Below are 17,725 nucleotides of genomic sequence, written 5' to 3'. Positions count from 1 at the left end.
GTCAGATCATCTAAGTTAAGCTGGGTCAAACCCATGAAGTCCTCTTGAGAAGGAAAACAGGGATACTGAGAGCACTATCAGGTGTTTGAAAACCACTTTTTCTTCTGAGCAGAAATATATCACTTGTCAATACCACCATCAGGACACACTATACTGGGAATGATGCCTTCCCCATCAGATGCAGAGCAAGGGGCTGCCTGGTGACACCTCTCCTGGTGACATGGGTGCTAATCCCACAGATTTCCAAGGTGGGTATCACATTTTGCCTACTTTAGGACTCTCCTCAATAAATTATGTTTCCAGGATGTACTTCCTTTCCTAACACACTGCTTAGTGTTTTGGTGTTCTGGTAACAGCACATTAGAGCAACAAACAACACCCCTGAGGTGAGGACACACTCACAACAGGTCTAAAACACTTTCCCAAGCCTAAACTCCAATCTCCTTCCAAATAACATTTGCTGGTGCTCCCCTCAGAACTTTCCAAAATATTCCTGCATTTCTCAACCTTCATTAAGACAGGAAAGCCACTTCCACTGGTGGCATTTGCTATTTCCACACCAATTTGACACTTGCTCAGGAATCCCAGCACTAATAAGCTGCTGCATGAGGTTCTCTTTTAGCAGAGGGCAGAGCTGTGCTGTGCCAGAGCTGCACTCAAAGCCCCAGCAGAAGACAAGAGGGGCCTGCAGCAATCAGAGAAATTCCTACAGGTAGCAGCAGCTCAAAGTTCATGCTGAGGAGGAAACCGAGTGTTAAGAGCACTTTAGGAGCAAACTGATAGAAGAGGTCTGCCCTTGGTAATGAACAATTCAATCTCGCTGCTCGCTGTTTCTAAGGCAGCTACTCACATCTGGAATGAAACTCATAAGCAACTTCTCATTGATTCTTCTTTCATTTACATGTTTTTTTCAAAAATTCAAACCTATACCTCTTGAAAGCCAAAAGTCTGACAAATTCTTAACTCGAATATCAGGAAGGCCTGACCCCTGTGCCACCATCTGACACCAGGCAGCCCATGAACCCATATTTTGAGTGCCTAAATCTGTTCTATTTTTAAGGTAATTGATGGCACACACGCTGTCACCAAATATTTGAGAGCAGTGTTTATAATGTTGTCTTTTTTTTTTTTTTTTGCTTATAACCACCCCACACACATTTATTCCCCTCAATTACCAAACCATGGCATTTCCAAGTGCAACTGGAATGATCTGGAGAATGTGCCCATGTAACATAACCTTGCATCACTTTTAAGAACTCGTGGCCTGATGGGAGAGCCTAAAATTGACATCTAAAATTGACAAACAGTAGCATACACCAAGCATGTCCAGCAATGCAGTGTAACCCAAGACAGGGATTATAAAGGGTCAGATGATGGGATCTTAACAATAACAACCACTAAGGAGTGGGGCAAGTCAGAGAGAGACACCCTGTGGGAAAAACACCAAGATAAAAAAAAAAAACCACCCACCACACCTCCAAACTCTTCCAGATATAAATATATCAGATTAAGTTTGTTGCTTAACTAGAGTAAGGACATCTGTCTTTGGAAATCTTTGCCCAAGTGGCTTGACAGGGAGCTGCAAAGCCAAAGCAGCAGGCACAGCAGTGGCTGGATCAGGGCAGGATGGAGCAGCAGTGATGGGGACATGAGCCCTTCACTGCTGCTCAACACTGCTGCTCACTCAGCTCAACAAATCACCACATCTCACTGTGTTGAGATCTCTCATCATCTCTCCTGATCTCTCTCATCATCGCTGTGTTGATGTCTGGTGATTTCCTTTGCCTCTGGAGAAGCAAGCAGAGCTGCACCTCCTGCTTCACTGGGACCTGGATGCTTCTAATTTTGTCCTGTTCAGAGCCAAAGCATGTTCCAAATTTGACCCCCAAAAACTGAGTTTCTGTGCTTGTTTGCAACTGAGCAATGCTACACCTGCTCTGCCATCCCCCAGCTAATACAGATATGGTTTTTTTTAAGTGGATGGAGAAGCACCCCCAGCACAGGGGGGACACACTGCTGCTCTGCACTGTGTTCAGATACACAGGGCAGGTCTGTGGCTGCAGGAGGGAGTTTCTGCTCCCAGATACCATTTATAGCACAAACATGGGCAAAATGCTGAAACACTCAGCACTGGTTTCTGCTAACTTTGTATTTTCCTTTCCCAGTTTGTTATTTATGTGACCTTGGTGAAGTACTTCCCAATACCTGAATATTTTCATCCCTGGATGGTGGTTTTTTACCTCTTCTTCCCAAAGTACAGTGCTAACATCTGACAAAAGGAGTAGAAAACCAGCCTGTGGTGAATAGAAACAGGTCTGTGACAGACCATGAGCATTGGCTTCTGTCTGATGGCCACAGCTCGCCCAGACACAAGGAAAAGGTGGTGCTGAATCTCACACTACCCATGGGCATTACACAGAGCATTTACCCAAATGTTTGCTATTATTAACCAAGGGCTTGTTATTCCAAATCTGTGTGCAAAACAGGCTCAGAGATTCAATGTTCTGCATCAGAAATCAAGCTCAGACCTTCAGAGAGGACAATCTCCCCTAAAATGGTGTGAGAAGCTGTCTGCGCAGCATGTGCAATTCAGCAATTATTTACTGCTAACTCTACCTTTATTCTTATGATTTATCTGTGCTCTGGGTTTGCAGGGCAGAACCTCAGGAGTGGTAAAAGCCTCATGCTAAAATTAAATGTTAAAATGTTCCCTCTCTTTAAGACCAATCCATAGTTTCACTCCCAGCGTTACCTGGCAGCACTGTTCAATCAGAATTGCAGTAACAGAAATCCAAGGATTGTTTGGAATCATCACGACCTTTGCGAGGAGCAAACACCTCCACATTTTTGTGAAACTGAATTCAGCACATCAGAGGAGAAACAGAGCCATCCTAGGAAACAATGCCACCCTACACATTGAAATAGGGTGCATCATTCTTTTGTAGCATACAAACCTGTCACAGCCCCATACCTTGTATCCTTCTGCCACCAAAAGGTGTCCAGGGCAGGGATGCTGGAAAGGCCACGTGGGCACCTCGTTCTGTACACACAGGGCACGTCCTTCCCTAACCTCAGGCTGGGAACAGGTGGAAGGATTTCTTCTAGAGTTACTCCAGCTGAGCCCTGGCTGGCTGCAAACCCTTCTCCATCTGCAGCTCTTTGATGACACTCTAATGATTAAATATAAATTGGAACTCATTCCTGCTGGGCTGGAACTGGGCAGGAGATGTCCTGGGAGGCAGAGCACATCTCTCTGCAGTCAAGGACTTGCTGAAGGATTTATTGTGATTCCCTCCACGAGGGACAGACAGGGATAACGAAGTTGGATGGATGGCAAGGAGCTGCTTCTTGTTAAAAGTCTTGCTTCTCTGTCATTAAGGCCCTGAGCTTTGTGTTGTGTCCTCCTGGGCCACCAGCACTGATCACACCTCACACGGTGTCCTTTCTTCCAAGGTGGAAATGTCACCTCAGGCTTGACTTGCTCCATCAGAGCACAGGGTAAATATCTTTGATAAATCCTGCCCTGGGAATAGATTTCACTGAGAGAGATTTCACTACTTGTGTGAAGCCCTGCTGTAGCTGAGACTCTCAGTTTTATACCTTAGAAATGTATTAAATATGGTAGAAAAGTACAAAGGAGATGGAAGAATAGAATAGAATGCAATAACCTTCCTAGGAGTCGTGTGAACTTACCCAGACAGCGCCAGGCAAGCTCAGGAAGCTTCTCCCCAGGCTCAGGAGCAGCTCTCCTGCAATGATCCCAAAGCCCAGAAGATGGAGCAAAGCTTCAGTCTTTACAGGATTTCCTACACGCGTTTGGGGATGGGCTGGGTCCCGGTGGAGGCTTCTCACCCACCCAGGAGCTGCAAACATTGCTGCTGCACTGTTCACCCTTCAGCTGAGCAAGTCCAACATCATCAATGAGAAGAGAGCAGGAAACCTGCAGGAGTCATATTTTGAGTCACCTGGGCCAAAATGTTGCACGTAGGTAGAGTCAGGTGAATTTTAAAGATTAGTGATCTTTAAAGATTTTCTTGTGCTGGGGAAGGGGTTTCTGGCCTGAGCCTCATCCCTCCTTGCCCTTGCACTGGAGGAATGTCCAACATCAGCCTCCCACAGGGCTCATGGCAACTCCCACCAGTGTTAGTCCTCCCATATCTCAGAGTATTTTTGATCAAAACAGCAGAGAAAAAGCAGACAGCAATAAAAAATAACCAGGCATGGCTTATTTTAGCTCACTGCCCAAATTCCTTTTTAAGTATTCCTGGCAAGGACAGGGTTTTCTTCTCCATCCATTAACTAAAAGCACTCAAACACTCCACTACATACAGATTTAAGTGGGGTTTTATTTCCTCTTCACACTCCCATCAGCAGCATCTCCCTTCTGAAGAGAGACGTTTGTAAAATTGAACCCTGTGGGTCTGATGTTTCATCATGTTCACCTCTTGCCTTTGTTCTGGTTTTACCAAATAAGAGTTTCTAGATGTTTTTTCATACTGGAAGTGTCAAGGATTCCAGAGGAGCCCAAGAGGCAGGAAGGCTCTTTCCTTCAACTCTGCTGTCAGGCACTAGATGTCCTCAGTTACCCTGCTGAGGAAGGCTGTGGTTAAACAGCAACACACAGATGAGATAGGAATTCAAACAAAGCACAGGCAATTTGTATTTCAGCTGTGAACAAATAAGATAATGATTGCAAGTATGTCTTTATTGCCTCCTCAGCTGCATTTCACAGACCTGGTCTCCGTGAACAGTTGTACATGTGCATGAAAACATCACCCCAGAAATGCAACCAAGCAAGCTGCAAGTCTGCAAAGGGCATAGTCAAAGGTCCTGGGGAACAACTGGTAAAAATCAGGTGAAGCACCAGCTCCCTTGATGGGCAGGAGGTGCCACAGGGACGTCTTGCTCTCCCTTTCCCTCCCTGTGCCACCCAAAACTTACCCCTAAGCAACATCTGAGGAAAGAGAACTTGAATATTCTTATTCTCTCTTCTTCTGGGCCTCCTTCTTCTCTCTTTCTCTTCTTCTCTCTTATGAAAGGTGGTACTTCCACCTTTCATAAAAGTTCCTGAAAACAATTCTTGCAGAGCCAGGCATGCAGAGAATGACAAGAGGGGCTCAAGTTGCAGCTGCCACCACCCTGACTCAGTTTCCAGCTCCTCTGCTCAGCTCTTGCTTACTGGAAACTGCAACCAGGCTCTGAACTCTGGCCCTGGAGGTTTTATACACAAGACCCCCAAATATAGCAAACCATCCTCAACCCAAACCCACCTCAAATTCCCAACTTCATCCAAAATCACCCTGGTCTTGTCCCAGCAAGCCAGGTTGGGTGCCAACCTTGTGCCAACACAGATGTGCAGGGCTGAGCTAAATCCTGAAAAGCTAATACAAAACTCAGTGGCTACAGCATTAAAATAAATAGGAGGAATGCTGAAGTGGTTTTGGTAGCACACTTTGTAGTTTATTGACCTATACAAAATCATAGGTCTAAAAAATTCAGAAGTAGTAAAAGAATAAGCAAAAAGAGCTTTCGCATTTCTAGAAGGCTATACAAATATGCAAAACCAAGGAAATAAGTTATTTTTTATTTCGTTTTTGTTCGTTTAATTCCAAATCGCAACTCTAATAATACAAACAACTAAGTACCAGCTTAACGAGTGTCCTTCTGTATATATTACATGCTCTGGAATATTGGTAAAAAACGTCAAAAAAGTTTATCAGAAACCTTTCTATTCACAATATGAACAAGGAGTAACTAATCCTTTGTATAAAAGAACAAAAGAGCACCATTTCTGGAATCCTGAAGCACAGTACAGCTGAGAAACGAGAGAGATTTTACCGTATGCAGACGAGTCAGCAGGAATCAGGCAGGACAACCCCATGCCAATTTGTTCCTACAGATGGATGACCTGAGGTAGGTTTATCCCTCTTAAATCAAGACTGCATTCACCTTTTTTTCCCTACACAAATGGTTCTGTGAAAACGCTGTTGTGTCACTCAGTGACTTTGCAATGCACCTGGCAGTTCAGGTGGCTCGCAGTACAATCCTAATGCCCTCGTTTTAAGGCACCCACTTGGCTGTTTGTGTTTGCATCCACCTTGAAATACTGGCCAGAGCTACCCAATTGTTCTCTGGGGCTTCCCACTGCAGATCCTGTACCCACCATGGCATAGCAACCTGTCATTGTCACCTGATGGACAGAGGACACTGTGCAGCCACTGTGAAAATCTGCCTGCTCCTCCACACAGTGAAGTTGTGCCATGGAAAGGTCATTAAATGGGCTGTTGTTAATTATGCTTTATGGTGGAAAAGAGAGTTCCAAGTTTACTGCTTCTGTTTCCAAATCCACAACTACCTAAAGTTTTAGATGACATATTTGTCAGCAATTTTTTTTTTCTTTCCAGAATTTGCTTGTGGTGCTAACAAACACTCTTAACAACACGCCAAAACCTGGACAGACTCATTCAAACCTCCACAATAAAAAAAAAAATCCCAGCCTTCCTTCAAGTAATGTTCCAATACTGATTCAGTCACCCTTTGCCTCACTCACACACACAGTATCTATCCTTCATAAGCCTATGAAAGTCCTTCCAGGTCTTCATAAGCCATGGCAGAATAAATTTTCATTTTTTCTTCTTCTTTCAGGCATCAGACTTGTGCTCCTAGAATTCCCGGTTTTTCCACAAGAGTCTCCTTTTCACATTTTTTTTTTTCTTCTCTGAGGTTTGCCTTCAACACCTTCCAACCTTCCCAAAAAGTGCTTGCTAAATATAAATACTTCAACCAAGTGCTGCATCTGGTCATCGATGAACTGTGGCTTGCCCTGTGGGCTGTACGGATCGACAAAGAAACGCCATTCGTGCTAAGACTCTGTCAGTTTGCTGCAGTCCCCCTTTTAACGCTGAATATTCAGCCTTTCCCAGCAGAACAGCCTGCTCCCTCTTTGTGTTCCATTCAAGTTCCACCCGAGGTGCTCCTGGGAGCCGCAGCGCTCTGTGCAAGGCACGCAGGGTAGGAGAGAGGGGCTGCACAGGGGCTACACCAGCGTCCCAGGCTTGGAGTCCTCGTGCCAGAACAACCTCTGCTCGCTGCTGGGCAGGTCTTCCTCCAGGCCATCCTCATCACCACCCAGCTGGCTTGGCTCTGTGTAGGTCCTGCAGGACAGAAACAGCACCAGGATCAGCTGAGGGTCATCCCCAGGCTCCTAAATTTATGCACTTCCCCTGGGCTCAAAGCTATGCTGGTTGGTGGGAGTTCACCTCCAAACATAAACACATTTTTTGTGCTGTAATTAGTGGAATTATGGGCAAGAGGGATCTCAGCTGCTCAGAACTGTCATAGAATCACAGACTGGTTTGGTTTGGTGGGACCTTAAAGATCATCTAGTCCAAAACCCTCTGCCCAGGACAGGGACAGCTTTCACCAGACCAGGTTGCTCCAAGCCCCATCCAACCTGGCCTTGAGCTCTGTCAAGGCTCTTGATTATATTGATTGCTCATTTGCCCTGATCACATTAAACCAGAAAATAAAGCAGATGAACAATCAGATGAGTGATTCAGAATAAGGAAAATTAATAGCTAATGAACCTCATTTAGATAAAACTGCCAATATATGCAGAATTTTCAAAGCTCAATTATGGCAAATTAAGGAATTAGTAGAAACAGTATTTTTAAACACTTGCTGTAAATATTTTAAATCACTTCAGTAAAACAGCCCATAGCACTTAGCTTAGAAGAAAAAAAAAATCTAGCAGCAGCTTTTATGTATTCCCTTACACTTCCATTTATTTTAAAACAAACAAAATTAAAAATTCAGTATTTTCACACAAGTCGGTCTGGCAGCGAGCACAAACTGCAACCCACAAAGCAGGAGGCACACGTGGGGTACTTATTACACTGAGCATAAGTGTATTTAAATGTGATGGCATTTGTGGGGGCAGAGTCATTCCCCAGGGCAGGAGCTTCCTGTCCTCACAGCCAAGCACTCTGCAGCGGGGGGAACACATGGAAAATGTCACACAGAAGCAGTGAGAGCTGCAGGAATTCCTGCAAGGACCAGGCAGCCCCTGGGCTCTCTGCAGCCCCTAAAAAATCCCCCACAAGCACCACCACGTCCCCCCTGGCTCTTGGGTCCAGCTCTGCCAAGGAAGATGCACTTGGCAAAGGTGGTGCAGCCTCTGAACGCCAGCACTCAGACACGAGGCTGAAGAGAGGTTTTTGGAAAAACAAGGAAAAACTCTTTGTTTTTCCAGGAGTTTATCAATCAGCACAAGCACTACAGCTTCAGGAACCCAACAGGACTGTGCCCTGCCAAACTGCTGATGGGGTTCAGGAGAGATCCCCCATCAGCTTCACAGCTACCAGGAAGTGCAAGATCTCTTTTTGTCCACCAAAAAACCACCAGCCAGAGGAAAAAGTTGTGCAATCAATGAGTTCATCCCTCACTGGGACTGCTCCCCCCATCCTTCAGTGTCGGGGTAAAGTTGGTGGTACAGCTGATCTACTCCACATGGAAAACCTGCTCTCAGGATGCCAATTTTATAAGTACTCTCCATCCTGGCTCTCTGAAATCAAGCTGATTTTTGCAGAAGTTTTAAGAGCCTGTGAAATGCAGGAGGAAAGGCAAGAAATCTCCATATATTCTACTCACCTGCTCTGCAAAGGAAGGTTGCCATAAACATTCCCGTAACAGCTGGCGTAGGAGGAATGAGACAACGTATCGTAGTCTGAAAGTCCCAGTGCAAGGGGGTTTCTCCAGTTCCCAGCAGTATTTGTAGAAGATGCTGGAATTAAAAAAAAAATTACAATAAATTACATCTTTCTTCAGCTAAATCAGCTGAGGTAAATGAGACAATTCTCAGCGATCTCTGTGGGGTTTTGCAGGACACAGGCAGAAATGCAAACACAAAAAATTATTTATAAGCCACTGTACAGGTGGTATTCTGGAGCTTTAAAAATGCTTTCTGACACATTCAGTGATGTTCTCTGGACTGTATTTTGGAAGCCTTCACAGCCACTGCATTTACATGGCATGAAGTTTTGTCCATTGCTTCTACTTGGTAAATACACCTGTTTGAAATCCAAATGGCTCTTTGTGCTTCTCTGCGTTGCTGTGTTTACAATGAGCAAAAGGCTGTTTTACCCTTAGGAGAAAATAAGCAAACTATCTTTCCTCCCAAGAATGGAACAAGAAGATCCTACTTGGCTCCTCATCCACCTTTCAGGACAGAGCTCTGGCTTGGCTTCCACTCTGCTCTCATCACTGAGGCAGTGACGGGGGCAGAACCAAAAGGATTAAAAAAACACTCAGCCCAAGTGAAATCAGGATTTACCCGAAGAGAACGACGACACGCGGCTGCTCGGCGAGCACGGCGTCTGCAGACCAGCAAAGCCCAAACTCCTCTGAGATCCTCTGTCAGACTCAAAGCCTGCCTGCAGGCTGTGACCCTGCTCCTTCTGGCTGGAGGCACGCTGGTACCAGCCCCGGAGGTGCTCTGCTACTAAGGCCTTGTGAATGTTTTTGGTTATATGCTCCGTCTTAGCGACTTGCTTCCTCGGGAGCCTCAGGGTTGCGTAGGGGTTGTGTGGAACTCTGTCCACCTCGTCCTCGTGGTAGGACCGGAATTCCCTGTACCGGTCGTATCCATAGTGTGCCGAGGAGCGGTAGGAAGGATTGACACTGTACTGCCCCTCCGTGTCACTCTCATAAACGTATCCTCCGTTGTAGTAAACGTCAGGCTCGGTGTAGGGGGAGTATCCAGAAATATAGTAGTTAGAGGAAGGCTGCTCCTGATTTTTGTGGAAGACACCGTTGCGGACGTCCTTGTGGGCCAGGTTTGGCATGCTTCCTGAACTTGCAGCGGAAATATTGTGTTTCTTGGACCGCCTTCGACCCCTGGTCCTGTTGTCGAGGGTCTGAGTGGTGTAATATGGATTGGGAGTGGGTGTCACGCAGTAATACTCTGCACTGGACTGGCTGGTGTAGGATGAGCCATCGTCTAGGATCTCTGTGCTGCTGCTCCGCTGGGACTTGGACAGGGAGAAGGCTGTCTTTTCAGCAGGAGTCTCGGACAGCAGGTGGGTTTGGGATTCCAGACTTCCGCTGCGCTGCCGGCAGTGGTGTGGGGAAACATCTGGCCTGAAACAACACAGATGTTGGCAGGTTAAAGGCAGTCACACACAGACACACACACAGAGCTGGGGAGAGCACACAGGGACAGGTCAGCTGCCTCCCCAATCCGAGCACAACACAAATCCTGCCTTATCTTTCCACACAGGAGTATTTGCAGCACAGGGAACTCGGTTTGGCTGCATTTTGTATTGGCTGCAACAGTAGGAGATCTCTCATGCAATAATCTGTCACAGTGAGCAAGGTTAATCTGTGACAGGGACACACACAGCTAAGGTCACAAATGCACATTTGGTAGTGATTTATGGGAGGTCTCCCTCAGTTTTTAGGAAGGTAAAGCCTACAGAAGTAACAAGCTTGGAGCAGAACATGGGAAGATGAGTTTCCTTTGGATCTGTCTCTCAAGGCTGCATTGCCCCAGCCAAACAAACCTTGAGCTCTTGGTAACATTATAAGATCCTTAGCATCTCTGCACTGGAGACTGTCAGCTAACAAGACAGCTGAGCTCATATTACAGCTCTCTTCCCATAGCAACGTCTCTAATCGGCGTTTTGAGAGCCTGACCCTGCTGTGAGAAAACCATCCAGCAAAGGACCCTTTGCCTTCTCAACACCATTTCCTTTTACTCTCATGCCTCCCCAGCTGGCTGTGTCCCCTCAAGGCCAGGTCCCTTACTGGAGGTGGCTGCTGCTGTAGGCGTTGCGGGTGAGCACAGGGGTGGTGGGCATGCTCCTCCCGCCGTGCGGCTGCGCCGGCCGCTCCAGCGTCCGGAAAGGGCTGCTGTGCGTTGAGAGCACCTCCCTGCAACAAGGGAGAGGAGCAGAGTGAGGGGAAACAGCACAAAAGTCACAGCACACACACCGAGGATGTGCACCTGAAACCTTGGAGAAACAAAAGGAAGGGCAGAACAAACAGGAAAGGGCACTACTGGATGTGGTTCCCCCGTGGGAAGAGCAGAGTTGTTAAATAGGAAGAAAAACTCAACCTCTTCTTGTGGTTCACAGGATGATCTGCAGGACAAGGTGATGCTGAAGGAAAGAAGCAACAAAGAGAGATAGACCAGGTAACAAAGAAACAAAGGTATTAGGTTTTCAAATGAAGCACATCACAGCTAAATGGATACATATGGCTATAATTTGACTTCTGAACTTCATGTGGAGGAGTGCTCTGCTTATCTTGAGAGACAGATGAGAAAAAAAGCAAAGACATGGCACTGCTCAAAACCCTACATCGTTCTTAAGCTTGTCTTTTCCAACCTGCTCACACAAGACACTGTCCAGGAAATAGCAGGATCAGTGGGAATCCCTACACTGAGAACAGCTAGCACCAGATCTGACTCATATGATGTGATCACACATGACACGGTCACACAATCATCTGCAAACCTACAGCTATTGATGTGCTGCACGGAGCTGTTCTAGCTCAGCAAGTGCCCAAATCCCATGGATACACACAGCTGGCACCAGTGATGGAAGCTGGTTAAATACCAGTAATTATACTTGTAAATGGAGAATTGTCCATCAGGCCTTACATGTATTATGTCTGAATTTGACAATGTACCTGCTGAAATATTGATACCATCGGGAGGGGATGGGTAGGGTTTGGCGCTGTCTGAATCCACTAAGCACAGTCATCAGGAAAATGACAAGTTGTTTAACTAACACTGATAAAACCCCCAGAAACTGAGATGAAGAGTGACAGAAGTGGCAGGCATGAGCAACTCCTTAAACACAGCCCTTGCTATTACATTTCTCACCCACCTCAAGCCTCTTCACAAAAACCACACCACTTTTTGGTTCCAGATACTGTGTCAACTACTTACAGACACTTTTGTTCCTAAACAGGAAATTTAGCTCCCATCACTAAATCCTGTAAGCCCAGGAGACTGTGGAGGCAGTGGGCTCTGTTGAGTGCTGGGTAGGGGCAGGATGGAGCTCATGCCAGCAAAAATTTGGTTTTTTGCCAGCAGGTGGAGAGAGGGGCAGCAGTGAGATGTGCCTACCTGGAGTGTCTGGTTTCCAAGAGCTGCTCGTTTATGGATGACTTCCTGAGGTGAATTCTCTCCACCCCAAGGGACTTTGGTGGAGGAAGTCTTGGAGAAAGCTGTGCAGAGCTGGGTCTCTGTGCTGCAGCAGGTAGCGATTCACTAACTGTTGGAAAGGAATATGCATTTTGTTAGCAAAATCCCTATATAGGTATTTTTGCCCTAAATGCAAATCCATGGCCCACAAGGAGAAGCACTTTGAACTAGAGAGATGACAGGAGCTGTGGAGCTAGAAAAGCTCTCCTGCCTGCACTGAGCTCTCCTCCACATGGACAGGACATCGTGGAAGCTCCTACAGATCCCAGCAGCACTGACTCCTAGGGATATTGCACCCAGCTTGGGGCTCTGCCAGATCACAGAATGGAACTTCCTGGGAGAACATCTGCTTGCAGAGCAATCCTTTCCAGAGCCAAGCAGGCAAGCTCAGCCTCTGCAAAGGCCAGCTCCTCTCCCTCACCTTCCAGCTCTCGAAAATGACATTTTAAGAATTATTTTTGATCACAACCTGAAAGGGATTGACTTCAAAAGCGACTGAATGAGCAAAGACAACTGACAGACGTATTTGGCTGAAGGCAATTGGGAAGATGGTGGTTTGATCCTTGTTCTCACTTTGCTCAAGGCACAACCAGGTCCCGACAGAGCCAACAGGAAACTCCAACTAATACATATAAATGCAGGATGAGCATCACAGAGAACAAGTTCACAAGCCTGGCTCCACTTCTACTTGTACAAGCAGGAATCAGGTGTAAATCCGTTCTATAGCACCACTTGGTTTGTACAAGTCTCAAACTGGGACAAAGTGAGATCAGAATCAGGGCCGAACCGAAAAGTGAGTAATAATTCAGATAATGTTTGTCCCCAAATGATGATTATCCAGTTTAAGGGAGAGGCAGGCCAAGTCCTTTCCACCTTGTGGAACAGGGTGTGAGTGTGTCTGTGGGTGTGTGTGTGAAATGAGTAAGCTGAGCAAACACCAACCCATGCAAGATGCAAGCTCACTAGGGAACAGATAAAGGTAAATAGAGCGTTAATATCTGTGACTGTTCCACTTTTCTCCAAGTTTTATGGTAGCTGGGAGGACAGAAGGGCTGGGCTAATCCTCCCAGTCTGTAAGTCCTTCAGCTGCTCATCCAGCTCTGGCCAGGTCCTAGGGATGAAGCATTTGACATCCTCAGTGCCCTCAGCTTCCAGGTTGGTCACATTAAAACCAACTTCCTTCTCTAAAGATGACTCAGATCTGCTCACAGAGCAGAAACTTTCAATAACTAACCCATTAAGAGGAAGTACATTCCTGAGTAGCTACTTCTTCCTCTACTATAAAGTAATTTATCATCGAAAGCCACCAAAATTGCAGAATCATAGAATGACTTGCTTTGGAAGGGACCTTAAAGATCATCTTGATCCAATACCCTGCCATGGACAGGGACTCCTTCCACTAAAAGGTTTTGCTCAAAGCCCTGTCCAACCTGGCCTTGAACACTTCCAGGGATGGGACACGCTAAAGGACATTAAGTGAAAGAAATGTCTCCGAATGGACACATTTCTGGGGAAAAAAAGAGGGTAAGCATCATACCATCATCATAGGTGGTTGTGTCTGACAGGGAGCTGCTCTCAGATGGAATTATATCATCTGTGAAGAAAAACAAAACACTTTAAGCATAAAAGAGCCAACATCGACTGACAAATACCTGAATACAGTTTATTTTCCAGAGTTTCAGAGCCAGTTGATAATTGTAACTCTGCAATCCATTTTCTTTAGCCCCCACAGCCTGAAGACAGTCCTGGTACATCATCATTCTGTGTGTTCACTGCTGTTCAGCAAACGATCCAGGTAATTATCAAAGGAGATTTTTTTTTTTAATCTGTAGCAGGAATCAGGCCAAGATTTACAAAGGTGTTTTCCACCCGACTTCCAACAGATCTCACAGGGTGTTTTGGTGCTTCAGTAGGAGTCAGGAGCCTACACAGATATGTAGATCTTGGCTGTTAGCAGCTAATCTCCTCTAGGTACACCTGAAACCCCATCAGGTAGGTAAAAAAGTCTTTTGAAATCTGGCATCCGCTTTTGAATGTTTCATCAGCATAAAGATTCTGTTTCAATTAAATTAAGATAAATCCAGAATAATTCCACTGATCTCCATCAAGGTATTGCAAATTCCAACAACACAGAAAGCAGGAACTCTTGCATGGGCATACTAACTTGTAATTTCTTTCACATTTTGTTATTTATTCACAGCACTTCACTATACCTGCCTCACCTCGATGCTGCACACTGTCCCTCCCTGAGAAACAGCCTGTCCTTGCTAAAGTTTGGAGCAGACCAGCAGCAGCAGAGAAATAAGGCTGAATTAGAGATAATTAACCCAGTGACAACTCAATCCCTAGGCTGTTTCTGACAAGATATGGCACTGGTGGGGTGAAAAAACCTCCATGGATCTTCAAGCATGAGAGAATGGCAGCAACAAAAAATGACAGTGACAGCCACTTAGTGTGTGACACGTGGCTGTCCCCTCAGCCCCCATGAGCACATGCAATGTGGGTTTCTCCTGCTGTCACAATTTGCTGCCAGGAAAGGTATGCTTACAAGAACGTGGCAAATAGAGTAGCTGCTCAAGAACTGCAGAAGTCAGGACTGGCCCCTGCCCTGGGGGGACTTGTCAGACCACCAGGATGGGCTGCAGCTCTGCTTGCAACCTGACACTGGGAAAAAGCCCCAGGGGAGCTGATTCATGTGGATTTGACCACGGGGTGGTAAGGTATGGAACTGGGCCCAGTGCAGGGAAGAACAAAGGCTACCGAGGGAAAGAAAAAAGCCAGCCTGAAGCTACAGTGCTGGATTCAGGGGGGTCTGCAATGCTGACATATTCAGATATGGTGACATATCTGAATTTAAATCCCAGACCTGTGCTATTCCCTGTGAAGGAGGAAGAAACTCTGGGCTAGAGAGGGAGTCAAGGAAATGGAAAGTGGAAAATGGGGAGCAGTCCAACATGTCCTTCACTTCTTATCCCTCGGGGCTGGGATGAAAACAGGTATGGTTTGATTCAATAAATCAATAGGACTATTTAACATATTATTTCCAACAAGTCATTCCTCGAATTCACAGACACAAGTGACTCATCACTGCTCAGTCTCCTGAAACCTGGACCTGGAGCCTGAGAGCACTGCTGGTGATAGTGACAAGGTGACACATAAAATCAATTTCTGAAGCAGGTGACAGCTCTGCTTCAGGTAAACAAATACACACTGCAGGGTGAGAGTCTGGACTGGAAGGGAATGAAGCTGCTTTTTGCTGGCTTGGGCAGCAGGACAAGAAACTGCCAGGAACAAACAACAGCAACCATGGATGGATGGATGGATGGAGCCCCACAAGGCTCCCACTGCTCACCACCCTTCCTGGTCATTACCACACACCAGGTGTCCCAGGTAATACAGGACCTTCCACAATCAGTATCCAGACCGGTGAGCAAGAGAGTGGAAAAACAGATGTTTCCCTCCCTTCTGTCAATCAGGAACAAGCTGGGCCACATTAAATACCGATCATCAACCTTTCAGAACAAACACTCTGTGATGATGGATAGCCCAGTGATGCCTTGGTGTGTCAGGGGTGAGGATCCAAAACTCCTTCAGCTGGCTTGGATACTAACAGGTTTCCACAAATTATCCTATGAAGCAGCAAGAATCTCACTTCCCTTAGTAAAATCACACTTTCAGAGTGGAGGGGCCAAGAGTATCTGCATTTACTGTGCTCATCAGTGGCAAATGGGTTCAGTCAAAAATCTGTTTGCTACTAAACTGCATTCATAAACTCCTGAACTTCACTTAGGACTTCCTGGAAATCAGGAATTTTGAATCAAGAAACAATGCCTTTGATCCTTATTTCCTCGATCCTGCAGAAAAACAAATCTGCTCTATTTCTGCTGGAACTGAAGCGCTGCAGGAGGAAAAGGGCAGAGATCTCACATGTGGCAGCTCAGGTGAACAACTGCACTCAACACACCAGGAATTCAGGCACCAGAAAAGCTTCATCCAAGGTGTTCCTGCCAGCCTTTCTGTGCACAGCACCTTCAGTCCATACTTGGTGCTGGAACATGTCTGTGCTTGATCCTAGAAGTGCAGCTTACTCTGCCCTCAGCCTACAGCAGGGCACTGAGTGTATCAGATGCAGCAGCTGCATTTCTTTTTTCTTATTTAACTGCCTTGGAGAAGATAAAAACCATACAGAGAAATGTAGACACAGTTTCTAAATAAGCTAAATCACTTTTTTCTTCTCTTGTTTGCATCAGAACACGGGGAATTCTCTCACCTGGTAGAGCCAGAGTTGATTTCTGGGTTGGTTTTTTTCCACACTTGATTCTGTATTCATTTATGGAGTTTTCTATCTCTTGCAGCTTTTTTACAGCATCAGCATACTCCTGTTTTCTTTTCTTCTTCACGTTTTTGCAGAGGTCTGGCTCACTGGCAAGTTTCTTTGCAGCTTCCACCAGCTTTTGGTGTATGATAAAATTACTCTCCAAGTCCTGCAAAGTAGGATCCTGCAAATTCAAAAGATGAGTTATTTGCCAGGGAGTCCAGGGAGAAATTACCAATGAAGGTTATTAAATAGAAAATCTTTCTGGTTTTTTTGTGGCCATGTAGTGAAATCCTGAGCACAAAATACAGAAATATCAAAGTTTATACACAAGACAATCTCAGCATATAAAACCCTTAGATCTGACTAGGGTAAGATTATGAGATCACTTGGGCAAGGTTTAAAGTTCTCAAGCCTGGGTGACATAACAGAGATGTTTAAAATCAGGTTTAGGCTGCTAAACCTCCTGCTATGAGTCCAACCCTGAAAACGTATTTTCAAAATCTCTCTCTACTTTGGAGAAAATACAAATGGAAATTGGTATCACCATACCTACGTAAGAGGGAGTTTCAGGCTTTAATTAATTGTTTGTAAACTACTTTGAGAAGCTCAGATGAAAGGCATGGCAGAGGCACTAAGCAACACGTTATTAAATCTGGTCAGCAGGATTCTGGTTTAATAGCCTTTAAGCAGTCCACGTAAAATCACTTTGCTGCAGACATGGAGCACACCAGCCCTGCAAGCCAGGGCAGCCAGTTTCTGGTGAAATACAGATGCCAAGTGCCCAACACCTACTTACTTGAATGATACAGCTTGTTAACAAATATCACAAGGAACGAGGGGGAATGGAGGGTGAATTCATAAACATCTGAATTACCCTATCACTCCAGTCAGCCTCTGCCAGCAAAGTTCATTTTAGCTTCTTGAGCAATGCAGGGAGGTTTAACTCAGGTGGAGCCTGCATTGAGCCACAGGTAAGACTCCTCCTCCTGTCACCTGTCACACAACTATGCTCACAGACAGATGGTTTTGCAAGGGGGACAGTGCACACCCCTGCCACATTCTGGGTACAAACACAATCCCAACATGACACAAGTCAATGCTCCAGAAAAGCTCAGATCCATGGGCTGCCAAATGGCATCGTGCACCTGATCTTCTCTAATTAGAAGCAAAATGTCCATTAAAATTCATGCAGCCGTGGC

General features: G+C 45.8%; 1 protein-coding gene across 5 annotated transcripts in view; it reads right to left on the bottom strand.

Moving 5' to 3' along the window:
* Positions 1-5,435: 5,435 nt before the first annotated feature.
* FRMD4B (FERM domain containing 4B) overlaps positions 5,436-17,725 on the bottom strand; it is a 120,215-nt gene continuing 107,925 nt past the window's right edge. For all 5 annotated transcript variants that reach the window (XM_085072321.1, XM_085072319.1, XM_085072320.1 and 2 more), the window contains exons 17-23: positions 16,479-16,707; positions 13,746-13,802; positions 12,131-12,278; positions 10,804-10,929; positions 9,332-10,137; positions 8,650-8,782; positions 5,436-7,154 (exon numbers count right to left, since the gene is read on the bottom strand). In XM_085072321.1, coding sequence (XP_084928447.1) covers positions 7,037-7,154; positions 8,650-8,782; positions 9,332-10,137; positions 10,804-10,929; positions 12,131-12,278; positions 13,746-13,802; positions 16,479-16,707 — 1,617 coding nt within the window. In that variant the 3' untranslated portion in view covers positions 5,436-7,036. The remainder of the gene's footprint in view (positions 7,155-8,649; positions 8,783-9,331; positions 10,138-10,803; positions 10,930-12,130; positions 12,279-13,745; positions 13,803-16,478; positions 16,708-17,725) is intronic.

Source organism: Lichenostomus cassidix, chromosome 12, assembly GCF_008360975.1.
Source record: "Lichenostomus cassidix isolate B80296 chromosome 12, HeHo_3.0, whole genome shotgun sequence".
NCBI lineage: Eukaryota > Metazoa > Chordata > Aves > Passeriformes > Meliphagidae > Lichenostomus > Lichenostomus cassidix.
The sequence above is the reverse complement of the archived record's forward strand: the minus strand, read 5'-3'. Positions and strand labels throughout refer to the sequence as shown.